This window comes from Rousettus aegyptiacus, unplaced genomic scaffold (genome assembly GCF_014176215.1).
Source record: "Rousettus aegyptiacus isolate mRouAeg1 unplaced genomic scaffold, mRouAeg1.p scaffold_m13_p_5, whole genome shotgun sequence".
Taxonomy (NCBI): Eukaryota; Metazoa; Chordata; class Mammalia; order Chiroptera; family Pteropodidae; genus Rousettus; species Rousettus aegyptiacus.
In genome coordinates this window covers 39,723,184-39,742,222 of record NW_023416308.1, presented here as the reverse complement: position 1 = coordinate 39,742,222, position 19,039 = coordinate 39,723,184, and the positions used below count along the sequence as shown (strand labels likewise).

General features: G+C 42.1%; 2 protein-coding genes across 16 annotated transcripts in view; one reads left to right on the top strand and one right to left on the bottom strand.

The window, feature by feature from the left end:
• SCN3B (sodium voltage-gated channel beta subunit 3) overlaps positions 1-6,014 on the top strand; it is a 35,786-nt gene extending 29,772 nt beyond the window's left edge. For 3 of the 5 annotated variants that reach the window (XM_036221659.1, XM_036221658.1, XM_036221657.1), the window contains exons 6-7: positions 1,589-1,669; positions 2,027-2,689. In XM_036221659.1, the coding sequence (XP_036077552.1) occupies positions 1,589-1,652 (64 nt within the window). In that variant the 3' untranslated portion in view covers positions 1,653-1,669; positions 2,027-2,689. Of the gene's footprint in view, positions 1-1,588; positions 1,670-2,026; positions 2,690-5,891 lie in introns of those variants that run through there. The other 2 variants (XR_001593715.2, XM_016118514.2) reach the window with 2 other exon arrangements.
• A 796-nt stretch (positions 6,015-6,810) lies between these two features.
• The window catches only part of GRAMD1B (GRAM domain containing 1B), a 175,145-nt gene continuing 162,916 nt past the window's right edge, over positions 6,811-19,039 (bottom strand). For 10 of the 11 annotated variants that reach the window (XM_036221654.1, XM_016118507.2, XM_016118505.2 and 7 more), the window contains 3 exons: positions 14,957-15,064; positions 14,525-14,642; positions 6,811-12,338 (listed from right to left, as the gene is read on the bottom strand). In XM_036221654.1, coding sequence (XP_036077547.1) covers positions 12,249-12,338; positions 14,525-14,642; positions 14,957-15,064 — 316 coding nt within the window. In that variant the 3' untranslated portion in view covers positions 6,811-12,248. The remainder of the gene's footprint in view (positions 12,339-14,524; positions 14,643-14,956; positions 15,065-19,039) is intronic. The other variant, XM_016118499.2, reaches the window with a different exon arrangement.

Sequence of the window (19,039 nt, the reverse complement as noted above, 5' to 3'; positions counted from 1 at the left end):
ATACCCACCATGACTACCTGCATAGAAAATCTAAAGGAATCCATAGGAAAACTATTAGAACTAATAAGAACACTTCACAAGTTTGTTGATACAAATCAAAATATAGAAATATAAAAATCATCTATATCCAGCCACAAAAATTTAGAAAAAAACATTTAAATATTTAAAGCATTAAAAAATTTCCAATTATAACACCAACAAATATTGTCTAGTATGTGGGAATAAATTTGATAAAAATGTAAAAGACCTTTAAGAAGAAAATTACAAAACTTTACTGAAAGACCTAAGACTTAAATGGAGAATAAAACCTTACTGTCACAAACATAACGGTTCTCTCCCAAATAAATCTGCAAATTTAACTAAATTGCAATCAAAATATGTATTGGATTGTTCAAGGAACTAGATAAACTAATCTTAAAAGTTATATGGAAAGCCAAAAGGCCAAGATTAGTTTAAACTAAACAACAGCCAGATAGTAAATATTTTAGACTTTGCAGGCTACACAGGGTCTCTGTTCCATATTGTTCTTTGATATTGTTTTTTTCCTTAAACAAGTAATAACCCTTCTTAGCCCATGGGCTATAATTTTCAGAATTCAAAGAAAGAATAGTAACTTTGGAGGAGGTGAATGGTAGGTTTTCCCAATCAGATATGAAGATTTCTTATGGCACTATCAGAGTAAAGGGTTTGTGATACTGACATAATCATACAACACCAACGAAGAGAACAAAACAGGGAGCCCTCAAATACTTTAATACATACATTAAAAAAAAAAAAAAACACAATATTGGCAGAGACGGCAGTGCAGTCATTGAAGGAAGAATCAACTCTTCAATAAGTGGTATGGGGACAATTCCTCATCCATATAGAAAAAAAAATTAAACTTCTCAATCTAACCAAAAATAAATTGTGAGTGGATTTAAAGACAAGGTAAAATGCAAAATTGAAAACTCTATTAAGGGAATATAAGAGAATATCATTATTACTATGGAATAAAGAGAGTTTCTCAAGCAGAAAAGGCACAAAGCAAAAAAAAAAATATAATGATAATTGGTATTATACTATATATATAAATATCAAATTTTCATGACCAGGATCCATAAGCAAAGTTTAGAGACAATAGACTGGGAGAAGATTTTTCAAGACAGTAATTCAATGAGAAAAAGACAAATATCTTGGAAGAAAAACTAGCAAAGCAAATGAACATGTTACAGAAGTAGAAACCTAAATAGCCTATAAACTATGAAAAGATGCTCAACTTTACCAGTAATCAAAGAAATGAAAATTAAAGCAACTATAAAACCCAATTTCATACCCATCAGTTTGGCCAACATTTTAATCTAACAATACTACATCTTGAGAACAATGTGGATAAATGAGACAACCGCTGGTGGAAACAAAACAAACAAACAAAAACAAAACAAAACTCTTATTATTCTAGTCCACTGAAAGGGCCATTCTAGTTTTCCCTTGGGAAACACAGCTGGAAGGAAATGTAGAGCTGTTCTGTAGATATCTTCATTCTTGTGTTCCCACCTCTAGGCACAAAAGTATTGATTCTCTCCCCCCTACATTTGTCCTTCTGCAGGTCTGACTACCTTGCCATCCCATCAGAGAACAAAGAGAACTCTGCAGTGCCAGTAGAGGAATAGAAGGGGTGTGACATGAGGTGATGTACAGGGAAGGGGAGGGGAAGGTAGATAAGGATAGCAACTTGTACATGTGACTTTGTCACCCACAACCAAAGTGACTTTAAATTTGGTCCTTTAGATTAATTTCTACCCTACCCAAGTCCCCACTCTCAGGATACTTCCTTAAGTTAATGCCCAAGTCACAAAGCTCTGTCTGATATCAAGCCTTTCAGAAGGTGAACTACTTTGGCCTGAGTGTTGGGACAACTTGAACTCCTTACTCATAATGACAAAGGCATAGTAATTCCCCCATCTCTCTTTTGTAAGGATTGTGGATTTGGTCAGAGTCTTTGTCTAGGCTGCAAATTCTCAGTGATTGCTTTTATCATTGGTAGGTGGCCTGAACACTGAGGGACTGGATATCCCAGGTTCAGTGATGTCAACGGCCATCTGGTGGGTGTCCCAGAGGCCACATCGCTTCCTTTCATGCATCCATCCTTCAATTCATTCATCATACATCCATTCACCTCTGACTTCCTAACTCCATCAGACCTCTACACACCATAAGGCTGCCAGAACAGAGGAGCCAATATCTCTACATGAACTTAACCTCCCCCCCCACCGTCCTAGCTTTCAAAGCAAGGAGCTCCCATGCCAACTGGACTTCTCCCTTGTGCTCTAAATGACTTTGAACAAGTACTGAAGGTGGCACATCCTCTGCCTCTTACTGGCTGGAACTAGCTCATTCTCAATTGCTGCTAGTGAATGGATGTCTTAATGGAAAAAAGCAGAAGTGATTAGTTTGGGTTAAAGCAAGTGTTATGAAGTGGGGTTTTTTGAAATTAGTTTTGCTGAGTTCTTGGCCTGCTTGACTAGATCATCAGTAAAAGCTTGCTTATCTAGATTCTCCAGTGACAGAAAATTCATTAAGCATAGATTAAAATGTTATCTGGAGCTTGGTTGGTAGTTCAGGGCTAGAACTTGTTAGGTCGCTAAGGCATGGGTTAGTCTCAATCTTTCAAGAAGCCAAAGATAGGAGACTAAGGGAAGGACTAAGTAATTTAAATGGCTCTTAAGTGTCATACAACATATTCATCATCCTATTGGGGTAAGTTGTGTATGCCCCTGCCCCCATGCAAGCACATCCCCTGAGATAGCTAGGAAGCATTCTTTCTTGTGGGCATTGGAATTGAAATTCCCAAGTTCTTCCTCTCCAACTTTTTGTGGATTAATATTATTACTCATGTTATAGGAGGCAACTGAGACTCAGACAGGGTGCAACTGACTTCAGATATAAGCCTTAGGTGCTATCGGGATTAAAATTCACAAGATAGATAATTTTGTTTTTAAAAAGACTTTGAAGTTTAGATTGGCTATAACCATGCCTTTCACAAGCACAGATTGGGGTGGATTGCCTGGTTGAGGTTAATTCTGGCTGATTCTAGTAACTAGAATTGGCTAAAAAGGCAGAAATACATAAAGTAGACTTAAAGTTTCCTTAGAGAAAGGATTTGTGAATCTGAAATATCCTCCAGAAGAATGCATCTGGGAAGGATGTTTAAGAAACATGCTTATTAGTCTGAGATGGATGATAAGCAAACAAGTGAAGTGATAGGGAGGGATGAGCTAGGTGGCTTCCAAATATTTCATAATGCCCATGGTTTTTTTGGGGGGGGGGGAGGGGGGTGGGGCAGGGAGAGGGAGGGCAGATGAATACTGAACAAATTTTAGTCAAAATATCATGTTTCATTTTAATTGATTGGTCCAAGCATGGTGTCCTTCATCATCTAGTGATGGGAAGGGGGAAAGATACTTTTTGGAATGAGATGAAGGTGACTGGGACTTGATGAACAAGATGTCCCTCAGATCTCGGGGATTTTATAGGGAAGGATAATACTGCATTGGCTTTGAACCTCACCTGAAAAACTTGATTTTTGTCTTTTCCATCCCTGGCAAAGTACTTGAAATAAATCCTTGTTAACATATGTAAGAACCCAATTTTATTGAAGAAAATACTTTGAATAAATTCAAGGCCCTTCTCATTGGTAATTTCCCACATCACCTCTTTGAAATAGGGGGAAGTATATAGATTTATCTTACTTTGTAGTTAGGAAAATAGGCCTGGATAACTGTGAGGCTTTCCCAGTCACTTGGCTGGTTGATGATAGAGCTTGTAGTAGAAGCAAGCTACTTATTACTACTCTACTTTCCTTTAAGTTCCAGTAGAGCATGCATTTAACTTGTCATCGAGTAATATGCATGACTGCATTTTTTAAAAAAAAACGAAATTCAGATGTTTCCTGAGTTTTTTTATGAAGCTGAATGGTACCTATCATTTTTTCTTATCACTTACAAGTAATGTTTTCTTTTTTGTAATTTCTCAACTCTTCATCCTTAATACTTTCATTAGAGCTATACAGTTTACAAAGCATTTTCATTTCAATTATCTTCTTTCTACTCCACTAGTGAGACAGATATTACTAATACTCATGTTATAAGTGAAGAAACTGAGGCTTTCTGAGGCTAAGTAGCTTTATCATGCCCTAAGTGCATGCAGTTGGTAAGTGGAGAGCTGGAATCCAGGTCTTCTGACTCCTAATCCAGTTCGCTTTCCACTTAGTACACAGTTGCTTCCTTTCCTCTCATTTTTTCACTTTCATCTAATCTTTGCCTCTCTTGCTTATCCTGAGATAACATCTTTTCTCACCCCTAATCCCACTCTACAGTTCCTCTACTACTTTGCTTCTTGGCAGATGCTAGAAATGTGCTTTAAGAGTAAATCTCATTTTGGTTTTCCCTTTCTAGTTGGTTTGCACATCATTATTTCTCCTGAATTGCAATTAAACTTCTTCCTGGGAGACTTGATCATGACTATAAATCTCCAAGGTACTGTGATCACCAGCCTACTTCAAATCCTCACCCACTCCATTTCTCCCCATATTCCTGCAAAGGACCCAGACTAAATGTGCATTGCTCTGAAAGCTTCATCTGGCACGTTGTTCTTATTAAAGGGCTTAGAAATGTTCTCAAGGGCTATTATAACTTTAGGAACCCCATCTATTGTCTTGGTGCTGGATATTTCCCATGATTGATTCTTAATAACGCAATTCACTAAAGGCCAAGCTAAGCTGGGTCTGATTTCCCCATTCCTACCACTTAATGGCCATGAACTTGATTGCTCAACTCAGTTGGCCCTGTATGCACCTTGCTCTACTGACCTTTACTGTTAGCTCAATCTTGCATCACAGCCCCACTCCTGTGTGGAAACACCTTGAGAGTCAGTGCCCATCCTACCTCAACCTTTATTTTCAGTCTGTTTACATTTAAAAGCATTATCCTTTAGTTCTTTTACCCCAAAACATCTGCACACCTAGATTTCTGATTCTGAGTTTCTGATTTCTCCTTAGATGCCAAACTAGACATGTTAGTAGGAAAGGAATTTTTAAAAGCAGGAATATGTTGGAAATATGTGTAGAGCAGTGAAAAGATAAGATACAGTAGCCCCACCCCCAAAACTATTAGATCAAAAAGGAAAATACAGCCATCTCATAGTTTGTGAATCCACCTGAGATAAACCAGAGGGAAAAGGCTATGTAATTGCATCTTTGCAGGAAGAAGCAAGAGTTAGATACATTTTAGAGACTCTATCTTGGTTCCTCTTTTCCAAGTTCACATAGAAATGAACAAATAAACAAAAAAAAAAGCCTTCCTCTCACCTCTTTTTGTAAATGAAAAATTCCTAACATAGTGAATTCATCTAGTCACTGCAAATGTATCTGAATGGCATTTGGTGTGTTCATTACTCCATTCATTCTCCATTTCAACACCCACTGTGTCAAGCACCAGTCTAGGCCCTCAGTGTGTCCCATGGTCTTAGGACTGAAAAATATCCTCATCTAAGACTTTCTTCATCTCTAAACTCTACTCTGTGGTAGATAACTGTTTAGTTTTCCCCCTTACTTGAGTTTATAGTAGAACCCAGTAGATAAGTACTTTAAGCAAGTCTGAGTTTAGATCAGATTCAACCTCTATCACAGACCAGCTAAGCCTCGAAGCCAGTAATAGTCTTTCTCCCTGAGTCACCATTTGGCAAGAGCTGCAATTACTGGACAGTGGGTGTGATTGGGGAGGCAACTGAAGAATGACTGCTTGCTAGTTTGTAAAACGCCATCAAACAAAGTAGCAAACTCTTACAGTTCTGCAATTGATGGAGCTCTTTATCACATTTTCACCTTCATATTGCTTTTTGATTTTCCACAGCCAATAGTTTTCTGAACACTGGAAATGTTGTTCCTGACCACCCAAGCTCTCGATAACCTAATGCCTGTATGTAGTGTTTTTCAGTAAACCCCACGTTCATGTCAATAAAGTGTCTCTAACCACTGTCTGCAGTATGTGTGTCTGCTACCTACCTCCCCAGCCTGCATCAATACAACTCACAATCAGTGGATATATAGCTAAAGAATAAAAAATACATTAGTAGTCTAAAATTAAACATATGATAAATGTGAGAGATAGCCTCTCCTTTTTCCCTTTTCTTCCCTACCCAAATACAAAGGAATACAAGAGTCACTTGTATTCTCACCTGCCTCACATCAAATTAAGTTTCCTACCAGGTGGCAAAGGGCTAACTGCAAGGATGACCTAATTAATGGAGGGGCCATTCTTCCTTACTAGTCCATGGAACATAAGGTAATAAAGCAAAGCTGTTTCATTCTTTCTGGAAGAGCTAAGGCCCCAAAAGGGAAATGTTCAACAAGAAACTGTCACCTGGATTCACAGTCCATCATACTTTCTTATATCATCAAAAGTACTGATTAATAATGAAATAATACATTATCTTAGTACAGTACCAGCTACAAAACACACAAACACATTTTTTATATTACCTCTAAAAAACAGACTTGAAGTGATGGATGAGGTCCAAGGTCACACAACTGATAAACAGTGATGATGCAATTCTACTTAGGTCTGATTCTAAAACTTCTTACTCATTCTATTTTATCAGGCTGCCTCCTACCCTAGGAAGAAAGTTCTAGATGTTGGGTAGATGACTGTGCCTTTGTGTATGAGTGTGCCGACACAGGACTTGCCCTTGATCACACCTGGGAAGACCAAAAACATTTGGGACAATGAACACTAATGATCAAGCAATAAACACACACACACACACCATTTATTATTTGTAATTCAATACTTTTTTTAATTCATACTGTACTTCCATGGCTCTAGCTACTTTACAGTAAGATTTGGCTGGGAAGCCTTGTATGTTTCTAGGAACTAGCAGTAAGTTTTTAGACCTTGCGCACAGCGCCAGGCAAAGTACAGTTATAGATCCAAATACAGATGGCCAGACAACTCCACTGCAATCAACCTGTGTTCTTTCCCATATATGGCCCAGTGCAGGTATTGGGGGCTGCTCCCGCTGCCTCATCCAATTCCACCCCATGTCAGGATTATCCAGGGGCCACTATGGCCTCTGACCCATCCCTCCCCACCTTGGAGTCTAGGTTGAGTGGGGGGAAAGCACCATGGGTTTGGGAAGATGATCTGGTCCATGCAGAGAGTGGTCTGGCCCTAGAGTGCAGGATAGGGAGATGTAGGGAGCCACACATTATTGTTGGCAAAAATGGTTGCTTTTACTATGCAGTCTCAGCTTGTGGCACCCAAGCCCAGGGCCAACTCCCCAGACACAGCCAGCTGTCTTGCCTGGAGTAGAGGCCACCGTTTTGCTTCTGCAGTGTCTCATTGTGTTGAGAGAAGCAAGGAGGGCCAAGGGGTAGAGACGACCATGTTCTTTATGCCTTCATATGTTGGGTAGATCATCTGGTATCAGCTCCTCTTGGCAGGCAAGGTGCTTCTCACCAGCAGCCAAGGCTCCAATCCGGGCTCCCAGGCCTGCTGAGGACCTCAAGTCACAACAGAAAACAATGCCCAAGACCCCTGAGCTGCTGCACAGAATATCAAAACGGGGAGCTGGTTGGGCCCCTCACAACCATCGTCAGAGCAGGAGTGAGGTAACAAAGCTGGGCAGAGAAGATGGGAAGGGGAGCTCTCTATAACGTGTACAAATTCCTGCTCCATATCAGGAAAGCAGGGGTGTTAAAAGACGGCCTTCCAAAAAAACGCTTCTCAGACTCAAAACACATCTTCTGGAAGAAAACACAGAGGTGTAGGAGAGTGGGACTAGCCTGCTGCAGCCTGGGGAATAAGGGTCAAGGATGTCAAGTGGTAGGTAGATGGGATGATTGTCCCACAGCCTAGAGGCAAGGGGTTGGGGAGGAGAGAGTTAAGAGGAGAGATTCTTAAGTTTTGTGCTGGAGTTGGCAGGCAAAGTAAGGAGGGTAGGGAGGAGACCCCGGCCCTGCCACCTAGGGGAAGAGAGAACAGTATTATTTACCTGGGGGTTGGGGTGGGGCAGGGAAGAAGGGCTGGCTTTGGCTGCCCTGCAGAGCTAAAGAAGCAGTACAGTATGGCACAGAAATAATCTTTCTGAGACCACAAACGGCCCAGAAAGATTCTTCCCTTGTCCTTTCTCAAGATTTCACCCTAGAGATGCTGCTGGTGAATGTACTAGACATGGTCCAAGCCTGGGTTGGAGACGGGGACCTGAAAAGAATCCACTTCTATCAAAGCATTCTGCTTGAGGTTTCTCATTCCTCCCCACTCCCTGTTATCTCAGGTTCTTAGTGTCAGTGCTCTAAGGCAGCTCAAGGATTTCCCTCAAAGCTTCACACTTAATCTAAACCCCAACAAGGTTTGAGCCAAAAGAGAAGTGCTAGAACCAGGAAATGACTTCTCTCTACTGTTTCTTCTAGCAAGGAGGAAGGAGGATGGGTAGATGAAAGGCTACATAGCCTAGGGATGGAAGATGGGTCAATCCAAAATGGTGCCATTCTTGCCATTATCCTCTTTCTTTTAGCTTAGAGAAAGACCGAAGGAAGGTCCCTTCCCAAACTAAGACTAGGCCAACGAAGGAAGAAACATCATCTTAGGTTAATACCCAGCCGGCCTAATATTTCTCTCCTCCCCCTCTCCTCTCTTGCCTCTTTCTCTCTCTCCCTCCTTCCTACCCCGCCTCGCCCCTGCCACCCCATCTCTTTTTTTTCCCTTTGGCCCCTCTTGCTGGGTCTCCTTAACCCTCCTAGCCCATAAAAACTAAAGTTTTACTACCATGAATTTCCTAGGAAATCAGACACTGTCCTACCACTCATCTAAACACCAGGCTAGCTCTAGCCCAGAAAAGAACATTCCAAGTCTAAGAAAGCCTTGCCAGTCTCTGATGTAGCCTCCAAGATAATGCCAAATCTCTAACCTACCTTAAAAATTAGTCTAGACCAGTGGTCTCCAACCTTTTTTGTACCAGGAACTGGAGCTCCTATGAGAATCTAATGCCTGATGATCTGAGATGGAGCTGAGGTGGTGATGCTAGGGCTGGGGAGCAGCTGCAAATACAGATGAAGTTCTCTAGCTCATTCACCACCCACTTTCTGCTGTGCGACCCAGTTCCTAACAGGCCACAGACTGGTACCAGGGGTTGGGGGCCTTTGGTCTAGATCAACCCCCCATCCTGTTGCAAATGAGGATACTAAGCTCAGAGAGGGGGAGTGTCTTTCCAACAGCAGAACTAGGGCTGAGGCCCAGGCCTCTTGACTCGCAGCCCATTGCTCTTACAGAAAGCTTCAAGTTGCTGGCCTTGCTGGCCTAGGACGTTTTCTCCCATCTCAGGGAGGTGGGGTGGATGGGGGAAAGGGAAGAGTTGCAGACAGGACTGGCTTCTCCAAGGCCAATCTTATTAATTCCTCCACAGTAAGTTGGAGTGGAAGTGTAGACCCTATACCTGTTCTTCACCTGGTTAGAAACTTTGCAAAATCTTTGAAATTGAGTACAATCTCTCAAATGTTTTACCACACAAACCCTTGCAGAAAGACCCCTATGTGACCCAAGTTCTTAAAAGAACAAAAACAAAAAAGCATTAGCTGGAAATAACATAAGAGAGGTGATGGTATTGATGCTCCCTTGCAGACAGCTACAAGCCAGGAAGCTGGCCATGAGTTACAATGTTATTTATGTGTTTCACTCCCAGAATTATCTGCAAGGGTTAGTGCCCTTCTCTTTGACAGATTACTAAATAAAGAGGATGCTGATTTTCTCCTGGTTTGACTATCAGAAAATTGTTAGAACAGAAAGTTCCCAAAAGAGATCCACAATCCTTAGAAATGAGGGAGGCCAAGGGATGTCCCCTGTGTGTACACATTTTCTCCCAGCTTCAAATCCCCAGAAATCATGAGGGTTCCTTGAACATACTAAGTACTCCTTCCTTGTCACCTATTCCTTCCAGGAATAGGCCCGAGAAGTAAAGCAAAAGCAGAACAACTGTATAGCCAAGTCTACTTATATCACTTTACTTCCAGCAAAGAACCCTTTTTAAGTCATCCCAAGGGTCCCAAGATGGGAACTTTAAAAACTACATAATTAAAATAAATAAATAAATAAATATGTATGAAATAAATAAATATGTATGGAATAAATCGGAGAATTTACCATTTTTGCTTTCAAAAGGTTCAGGGAATAATTTTGACTTCTGACTACTCCAACAGGGCTGTTTCTAGCAGTCTACACTATTCCCCCTCCTTTGGCTCAGAGCCCATGAGTGCTGTCCCTCATCAGGGTCTCCCATTCGAAGTCTTGGACAAGAGTGAATGATGACCCAGCGACCTGTGGGCACATGCCTGTTTCACAAAGGTTGCATTCAACTCTTCCTAGAGAAGGAATATAAATTCTAGCTGATCCAATGAAGCCTTCTCATGTTACTCCCCTTGGAGATGACCTAGGCATGTATCTGTCTTCTCACCCTGTCTGAAGGGCAGTAACAAGGCTATATGTGCAGATAGACTGAAAAATCAAAAACTCTTAATTGCCTAAGTGGGATGCTCAGGTCATTCCAAGGGAAGACTACAAACTGTTCTTCTCATGGACTAGAACAGTAATAAAATCTTCTTTTCCTTCTGCCCCATGCATCAAGGGGCTCACTAGAAGAACAAGCAATCTGGAAGAGCTCTCCTTTCTAATTTGGTACAATCCTTTCCTGCTCCAGAATCTCTGGGGCTGGCAGGGTTCTTCTGGTTATCAGACGAAGAAATAGCAGTTAGTGTATGAAGGACAATAAGCCCAGAAGGGTCCCACAAAGTCAAATAAATGTATGGATTCGAGAATGTCAACCCCAAAAGGCCCAGGATGACTCACTTTCTTAACCTAAAGTCTTCTTTCTACTCCTTAGTGATCTCATACTTCTCTGGGGCCAGAACTAGAGAAGGCTTTGCTCCCTCTGCCAGAATTCCCCCTTCCATATCTGAGAACCTGAGGATTTGGAATGGCCCCCATGGGGCAGAGAGACCCCATCTGGCTTTTTCATGCCCAAATGTATGCACCTTTGCCAAATCCATTTCCTCCAGGACTCAGATCTTCTTCCATGTGCAAAGTGTCTCAGACAGTTGTTTCCCTTGACTAAAGTTGGTTCTTCACTGCAGAGTAAATGATGCTAGCAGTCACATGAGTGCTCGAATAGTGATGCTCACTATTCACACAGCATTCTGTGGTTAGATGCTACAATCCTACTTTGCTAGGGCATTCACTCTTTGAAACCCTGGAGGTTCTATGACACCCTGATTCATCAAATAGACAGCTCAAAGTGAAGGAATTAGAGCCATAGACCTGACCATGTTTTTAACTACTAAAAGAGTATTTAACAAGATCAAAAATTGTCCACCCTGGCTAATAAACAATGTGCTCTTAGGGCACAGAGAAAAAATAGGGCTTTAGGCACTAAAAAGTAACACTTCACCCAGATCCAGCCTGGGAGAAGACTGGGGTTAGGGGGTGGTGGGAAAGAAATTCCCAGCCCTTATTGGGTCCACATCTTACACAGGTTAGAGAAAGGGACAGGGGGTGATCGAGGAGAATACTTCAGAACACAAGTCCTCATGAGCCTGTGGTTACCAAGCCTAAACCCACAAGTACAGCCTTCCTAGTCTTACAACAGTCCTCTTCACCTGTTTCTCAGTCTATGGTCTGTATAAGAGGGTGGCCTCTTAAGGTAGAGTGTAGATTGGGCTCCTGCCCTTGATGCTTCCTTGTTCCCAAGAGGACACTTGGGATAGAATGGGGAAGGGAAAAAAAGATTTTCTTTTATTATGGAAACAAATCAAAAGGAGATTAAGGAATGGAGCACCTTAAGCAATGCCCCCTTGAGACTCTTCTTCAAGACTCCAGGGTCTTCACAGGCATAACTTTGGCTCAACAACAGTTCCCTTCTCAGAGCCAAGAATGGCCAGCAAGGAAAAGGGTGGGGACAAGAGGATGGGGAAGAGGAGGGTCAGGGGAGGTCGGTGCTGAGAGGTGGTCCCTGCCCTCCTCGGCCCCGCCACTGACCCGCACAGGAGGTGGCCCCACTCCTTCTCCCTGGTACATAGGCATTATCTCTTTTTAAAATCTGTATATAATATATATATATATATTTATATTCTGTATATATATATATTTATATATATATATATTTATATGGTCTATGTACAAGTATTGCACAGGCCTCTTGCAGCCACCCCTGTTCCTGCCTTATCAATGATAGCGGTTCCTCTTCTCTTCATTTTCTGATGTGTAGTCACGGGACCTGATGCCGTTCTGAAGATTGATGAGTGAGTCCTTCATCTGTAAGACAGGGAACCCCACCTCAGCCCAGGTTTGTACCCTCAGTGGAATTCCCCATGCAGCAGCACCTGCCATAGTTGGCTATGGCAGGGCCCTCACCATGCCAGGGAGCCAAAGGGAAGGGCTCCTACTATGATTCTCAAGGGACACAGCCTCAGGCAGAAAGAGGAAAGCCAATCTAGCACTGGATACCTCTAGGGTATGGTTCACTGTGTCTTAAAGATTTGTGGCCTTTTTATCAGTGAATTAAGAATGTCTCAAAGCATTCAGTTGCTGTAAGAAGCCGCATTAGACCGATACTTATTTGGTCTTCTATTCATTCCATTTGGTTTCCCCACTGATCCTGACTGTACTGTACTTCTAACTTTGTACATTTTGCCACGGTGTTCTCCCAGCCTGGGACTTTTATCTCTTGCCTATTTCAATCTCGCCCATCTGTTAAGACCCTGAATGAATCCAAACTTTCTCTGGCTCACAACTGTCCCTCTTTTTCCTGGCCTCTCATACACTGCCCACTAAAACTCTGGAGTGCAGTCATCTTTAATTGTTTTGTTTTAAGTGTGTTGGGACTGCAATGTGTCTTATCTTCATACACCCTTGGTGCCAAGCAGAGAACTGAGTAGGCTTCCAGTTGTAGCTATATCACTGACTTAACCTTAACTGAATTTCTTAACCTCCTTAAAAAACAGGACACATTATCATTGCTAGGTCATGGGACAGAGTTTAGGGATGAAGGACTCATTACTGTTCTTCTATAAGTTACCTTTAGAGGGAATGAATCAAAATATCTATCTTAATCTTGGTAGAGTATAACATCCTATAAATCTGACAGACCCAAAATCAAACTTAAGGGGACCTACCATGAAACAGAATTCTAGAGTTGGAAGAGAATTGGATCGTACCATCCAACTGCCCACCCCCACCCCCATTTAATCCATAAGTTCTTTATCCAACATCATCTCATCACCCCTTGAGCACTTTCAGGGATAGAATCTCACTTCTTCAGAGGAGCCATTCCATTTCTGGGTAGCTCTAACCATAGTGGTCTGTTCCTATTTGATGGCTCAAAAATCTAATTCCCTATAACTTCCAGCCCTGGAGTTCAGTCCTCTGGAGTTTTATAAGCTGTTTAACCTGTTGGATCTCAACATCTAAAGACTATCCTGTTCTCACCCATTTTTACTTCTCCCAAGCATATCTTCAATTCTATCAACCCTTATTCATATGATAGGGCTTCTAAATTCTTCGCTATGCTCTTTACCCTCCTTTGGTTAAAAATATTCCTACTTAAACATGGCTCCAAAGCTAGATATGATATTCTAAACACATTATACTGGATCCTGATAGTATCATTAAGACATTCTCTTAACTATAAAGGGAAATAAAATTTAATATTAATGAGTGCCTCCAAACTGCTATCAAATCCTGACAGCAATTTCATGAAGAAATGATTATAATTCCCATAAGTGAAGAACTGAAGGGAATTACTATTAAATTCCTTGTTTGAAGTCACAAAACTAGTTAGTGGCAAGGTTAAAGTTCCATCTCAGCTCTAACCGCCTACAAAACATCAGAAAGAAACCCCTTAGGAATAGCAATTTTAATGTAACAGAACAAACCCTCAGTCTCCTATCACCCTATCTTGCAAATAGGTTATGCTATACTAGCAACCACATGGGAGATTTTCATAGATGTTAAATTCTTCTGGGAGAAGGAAGAAGCTCCTTCTCCTGATAAAATTAAGCTAACTACAGATTTTGACCCAGGACCGTTTTCTTAAAGAGATGCATTTCATTTTTAAAAGGAATATAGGTAACTCTACTAGGAGAAGATATTATGAAAAAAAGACATAGTACAGCCTTAAAGGGGCTATCTCTTCAAATGCCTGTCAGGTGGCTATGGGTTACCAAATAAAAAAAAAATTAGTTCTCCTTCCATCTCACCTACAACTTTCCTGCTGCAAATCCAGTGTGCTATTTTCTTGTTTTAGGGAATATACCTATGTTCCTAATAGTTCACTGAAAATTAAAATTCGAAAAATGGATGGCCTAGGACAAGAATGAATGGAAAGATGAGGTCTAGTAAGTGGTGATGGAGATAGCAATGGTGATCTTTCTCGGAATATAGGGAAGGAGTTCTAGCCCCAGAAGCTAGGACAAAGAGAGAAGGTCCTGGGGACATCTCACCTGGTCGAGAAGCATCACCGAGGATTTGATGATCTCCCTCCATTTCTGGAGCTCAGTGTCATGGTACTTTTGTTGGGACTCTAAGAGCTGAGCCCATTCTGTCTGAGACTGGGGTAATCTGTGGGGTAGAAGAAGGGGTACCTTAGTAGCTAAAGTTATGCTCAGAGGACTGTCTTGTGCTCCCAGACCCCTAAATGACAGAGAGTCACATCAGAGAGCTTTTTCCTCTGCTTACTGCCCTTGGTGCCCGTGTCCCAAATCAGCAGCAGCCTAAAATTATAAGGACAATTTTTAGAGCTTACTTTTAGGCTCATCCCAAAATATTATCACTTGGCTAAGGGCAGCAGGGCAGTTCCCAAGGAGACTGGGAGGCAGGAATCAGGGCATGGTACTGGTAGAGTGGAGGTGGTGGCAAGAAGAGGCTAGGATTACCTTTCTTGGAGCCTCAGGCCCTGCCAGGCAGTGAGGGTCTGGGTGGTGTATTCTAGCATCCAGAGTTTGTAGAAGAGCATCACATTAAGGAGGACCAGCAGCACCAGACTAGAAGGGAGACAAGGGGGAAAAGCAATGAGAGGAAACCTAAGAAAGCCTGCTTCCTGTATGAGCCATGGATGGCCCCATCTAGAGGCTGCTTTCCTTGACCAGTGGGTCACCTAAAGCATTGCAATGAGTGAATAAGTGAGCAGAGGGATGCAGCAAGGGGGAGAAAGTGAGAGAGAAGCACTCTGATCTGGAGGGGCCAGAACACGGCAAGAAATCTATGGAGAGGTGTGTGGGGTGAAGGCACTGGAAAAGAGATGCACAAAAGTCACCCAGAGTCTGGGTGCTTGAGGGAAGAGAGGTAAGATGGAAAGAAAAAGGCATGAGAGGATAAAAAAAGCAATTATAGAGCCAGTACCTGAAACAGATCTTAATGGGAGCAGGGAAGAAAATGGGGAGGAGGCAGAGGTTAGAAACAGACTTTGGTGGAGAAGGGAAAAGCTGCATTTAAATTGTACTAGAGAGAGATCTATGAGAAAGGAACACTAGGAGCAGAGACACAATGGATGAGGACTAGCCAGAAAGGAGCAAGAGAAAGCAACTGTAAACCGATCTTAAAATTTCAAAGGTAATAAACTGAGGTTAAGACTCTTCCACCAATATGGCGTTAGGATACAACTAAAGGGTGACAGTGTGGGAGGAATTCATGGGATTCCCAGCTCTGCCCCTGGTGTACCTTACAGATGTTGACAGAACTGCCGTAAGGTTGCAATCTCCTCCTTGCACCTGCCACAGGCCCACAGGAGTCACAAGGACCTGCTGAGGGTTCCCAGAGAGGAGCCAGAACTGGCAGGAGACAGGGAGGTGGCAAGGACAATTCAGGGGCCAAAGAACCCAGTGAGGAGCAGACAGTCACAGGAAATTCTCTTTGTCCTTTGGCATCAGTGGCTGCCTAATTATCATTTTATGACAGAAATTCATGGGATGAAATGATGAAGACTCCAGTAAAGAGAGGATCCAGAAACATGCAGAATTGGCTACAATTCCTGGCTTACCACTTAAAAAGTTTAACTTTCAATCAAGACTCCTAGCTTCTCTGAAACACAACTTGCTCAATAGGACAATGATGCCTATCCTGCTGGGGTCTGGTATGTAGAGCCAAGGGACCCAGGAAAAGTACCCTGCACACAGGAGGCCCTCCATGGTGGGCTGTTGTTTTCATTAAAGAAAGAGGTACAGACATACATAAGAAAGAAGATGACAAAATAATATAAAACAAATATATGGGAAAAGACCAACAAAGAAAGAAAATTTTAACACTATGCCTTCGACCTTACAAAGTACGCATGGTGAGTGTGTGTATGATACTGTATTTCTCATTTGTGCTTCCAACTGGAACCTGCAAATCCTTGAGGTTACTCAGCTGTGTTCTTCACAAGAGTTTCTAAATTTTGTGTTGGGTTTCAATGATCCCGTCTATAATTCTATCAATCCTATCAACATACCAGATCATCTGACTGCTCACCTCTTCAGTGTGAGCTGCACACAACCTTAGCACCTGCATCTGGGTTTGTCTGTGCCCAGTGAGGTTGAAGACCCCTTTGTGCTGTCTGAGTGAAGGCTCGGTAGTGGTCTAAACAGAGAAAACAGGTGAGAGGGCTAGGTGCTCACAGCCAGGTGTATGGTGGCTCAGGCCTACCAGAGATAGGGAAACTGGCACTGTACCAGTCCACCCACATGCATGCTATCAGCAGACAACCCTGTCTGGACTCGCTAGTGTCGAATGAGGCTTGATTATCCTAAACTAATAAAGCCCCAAAATTAGTTAATACCACATTATACAATTTACTCAGGTGAGCAGATCTTCTTTACTTAAATAACATCAAAATGCAGAGAGAGAGAAAATGATGTAGATGATAGAAGCTCTATTCATCCCTCTGGTGACCAAATCAAAGTTGTGATGGAAACAAGGAGCAGCAGCAAGGAAAAACTGCCTGGGATCTAAATGAATAGGCCATACAACTACAGAGAAACCCAAGAAAGCAATGGCAGAAGGTAGGACAGGGTGAGGACGCAGGGTTGCCTGGTCCTGAGAGGCTGAGTGAGACAGAGGCTGCAGCAGCGGCAGAAGCCTCTTAAAGGGGCAGCGTCCATGAGTGGATTTTCATGGTGACAGACCTGCTCACTCTGAACACCAGTGCCCGTTCGGCTGTGCGCAGGGGGCGTGGAGGACTTACAAGGAGATATTGTTTGAGTGAGGATCCAAGCAAGACTTGCTCCGTAAAGTGCCAGTGGTATCCATTGTCCCCTGTCGAGCCCTCCCCACTCCTAGTGCGTGGACATAGTGCCACCACAACTGTAACATCATCAAACTGGATAAGAAGTCACTCTGCCCAGAGGATTACCTGAAACCCTGCCTCCCCCAATTCGGGCCCCCAATCAAGACACATCCATGTATAGCCTCAGCGAGTCAGGTGCGCCTTACTGAGCATCACCTAGCTCACACTAGAGGCAGCTGGCTTTGGTTTCTGGTGTGGCCTTGTGAGGTAACTGTAAGCACAGATCTGTGGATTGCTTGCTGAATCTTAATAGGTGGTCCTGAAGGGGTAGAGGCTTGGGCTAAATTTAGCATGCAGCTGAACCCCTCTCAGGACTGCACCACTGGACGCCTACTTCACAAATCCACACTAATAAGACTGGGAGCCTTAGGAGCTTTGCTTAATATATAGAAACAGACACCAAAAGGTAGCCAAAATGGGAAGACAAAGAGGCAGAAACCATATGACAGAACAGAACAGAGATCCAGATATAATGGAGTCAAGTAATCTAACAGATGTAGAGTTCAAAACAATGGTTATAAAGATGCTCAATAAACTTTGGGGAAATGTAGAGAACTCCAACAAAGAGACAAAAATGGAGATGGAGATTATAAGAGGGAACCAGTCTGAAATGAAGAACACATTATCTGAGATGAGATTATCTAAATGGAATAAACAAAGGAATAAACAAAGTGAATAAGAAGAGGATCACGTGCCCTAACTAGAGGACAGGAAAGCCAATCAGGACACTCAAACAGAATGGCGAGAAAGAAGAGGCCAAGACATAAATATGATTTGAGGAAGATATGGGACACTAGTAAGGTTCCAAATACTTGTCTGATTGGCGTAAGTGAATAAAATCAAGATGCTGAACAGCTGTTTGAAGAAATAATGATGGAAAACTTCCCTAACCTGGTGAAGAAAATGGACATAAAACCCCAGGAAGCTCAGAAGATTCCAAAAATCAAGGATCCAAAGAGGCCCACACCAAGACACGTCATAATTAAATGGCAAAAGTTAAATACAAAGAAAAAACATTTTTTTAAAGCAGCAAGAGAAAAACAAGTAATTACATATAGGGAACACCCATATGACTGGCAGCTGATTTCTCAAGAGAGACTATGCAGGACACAAGGGCTTGGCAAAAAATATTCAAAAGAATGAAGACTCAGGATATATACCAAGAATAATTTATCCAGCAAAGCTATCATTTGGAATTGAATAACAGATAAAGAGCTTCCCAGACAAAAATAAACTAAAGGAATTTACCACCACCAAGCCAGAATTACAGGACATGTTGGAAGGACTTCTATAAGAAGAAAACACATGTATAAAAAACAGGAATAAAGAATGATAACAACTACAATTCTATCAATAAGTACCTTAAGTGGAGAAGAATTAAGTGCTCCAACCAAGGGATGGAGAGTCTGAAAGGATAAGAAAACAAAACCCCTACATATGAAAAGGCGGGGGAAGGAATGGAAAAAATGTTGCTGTGATGAACCTAAAAGATATTTAAATCAACAAAGATAAACACTATATGATTTCACTTATATGTGGAATTTAAGGAATAAAAAGAACAAACTAATAGAAAACAGACTCACAAAATATAGTGGACAATTTGGTGACAGATAGAGGGGAGGGAGTTTGGGGGGCTGGGAGAATGGGGTGAAGGGATAAAGAAGTACGAATAAGTAGCTAAGGGATGGTCACAGGG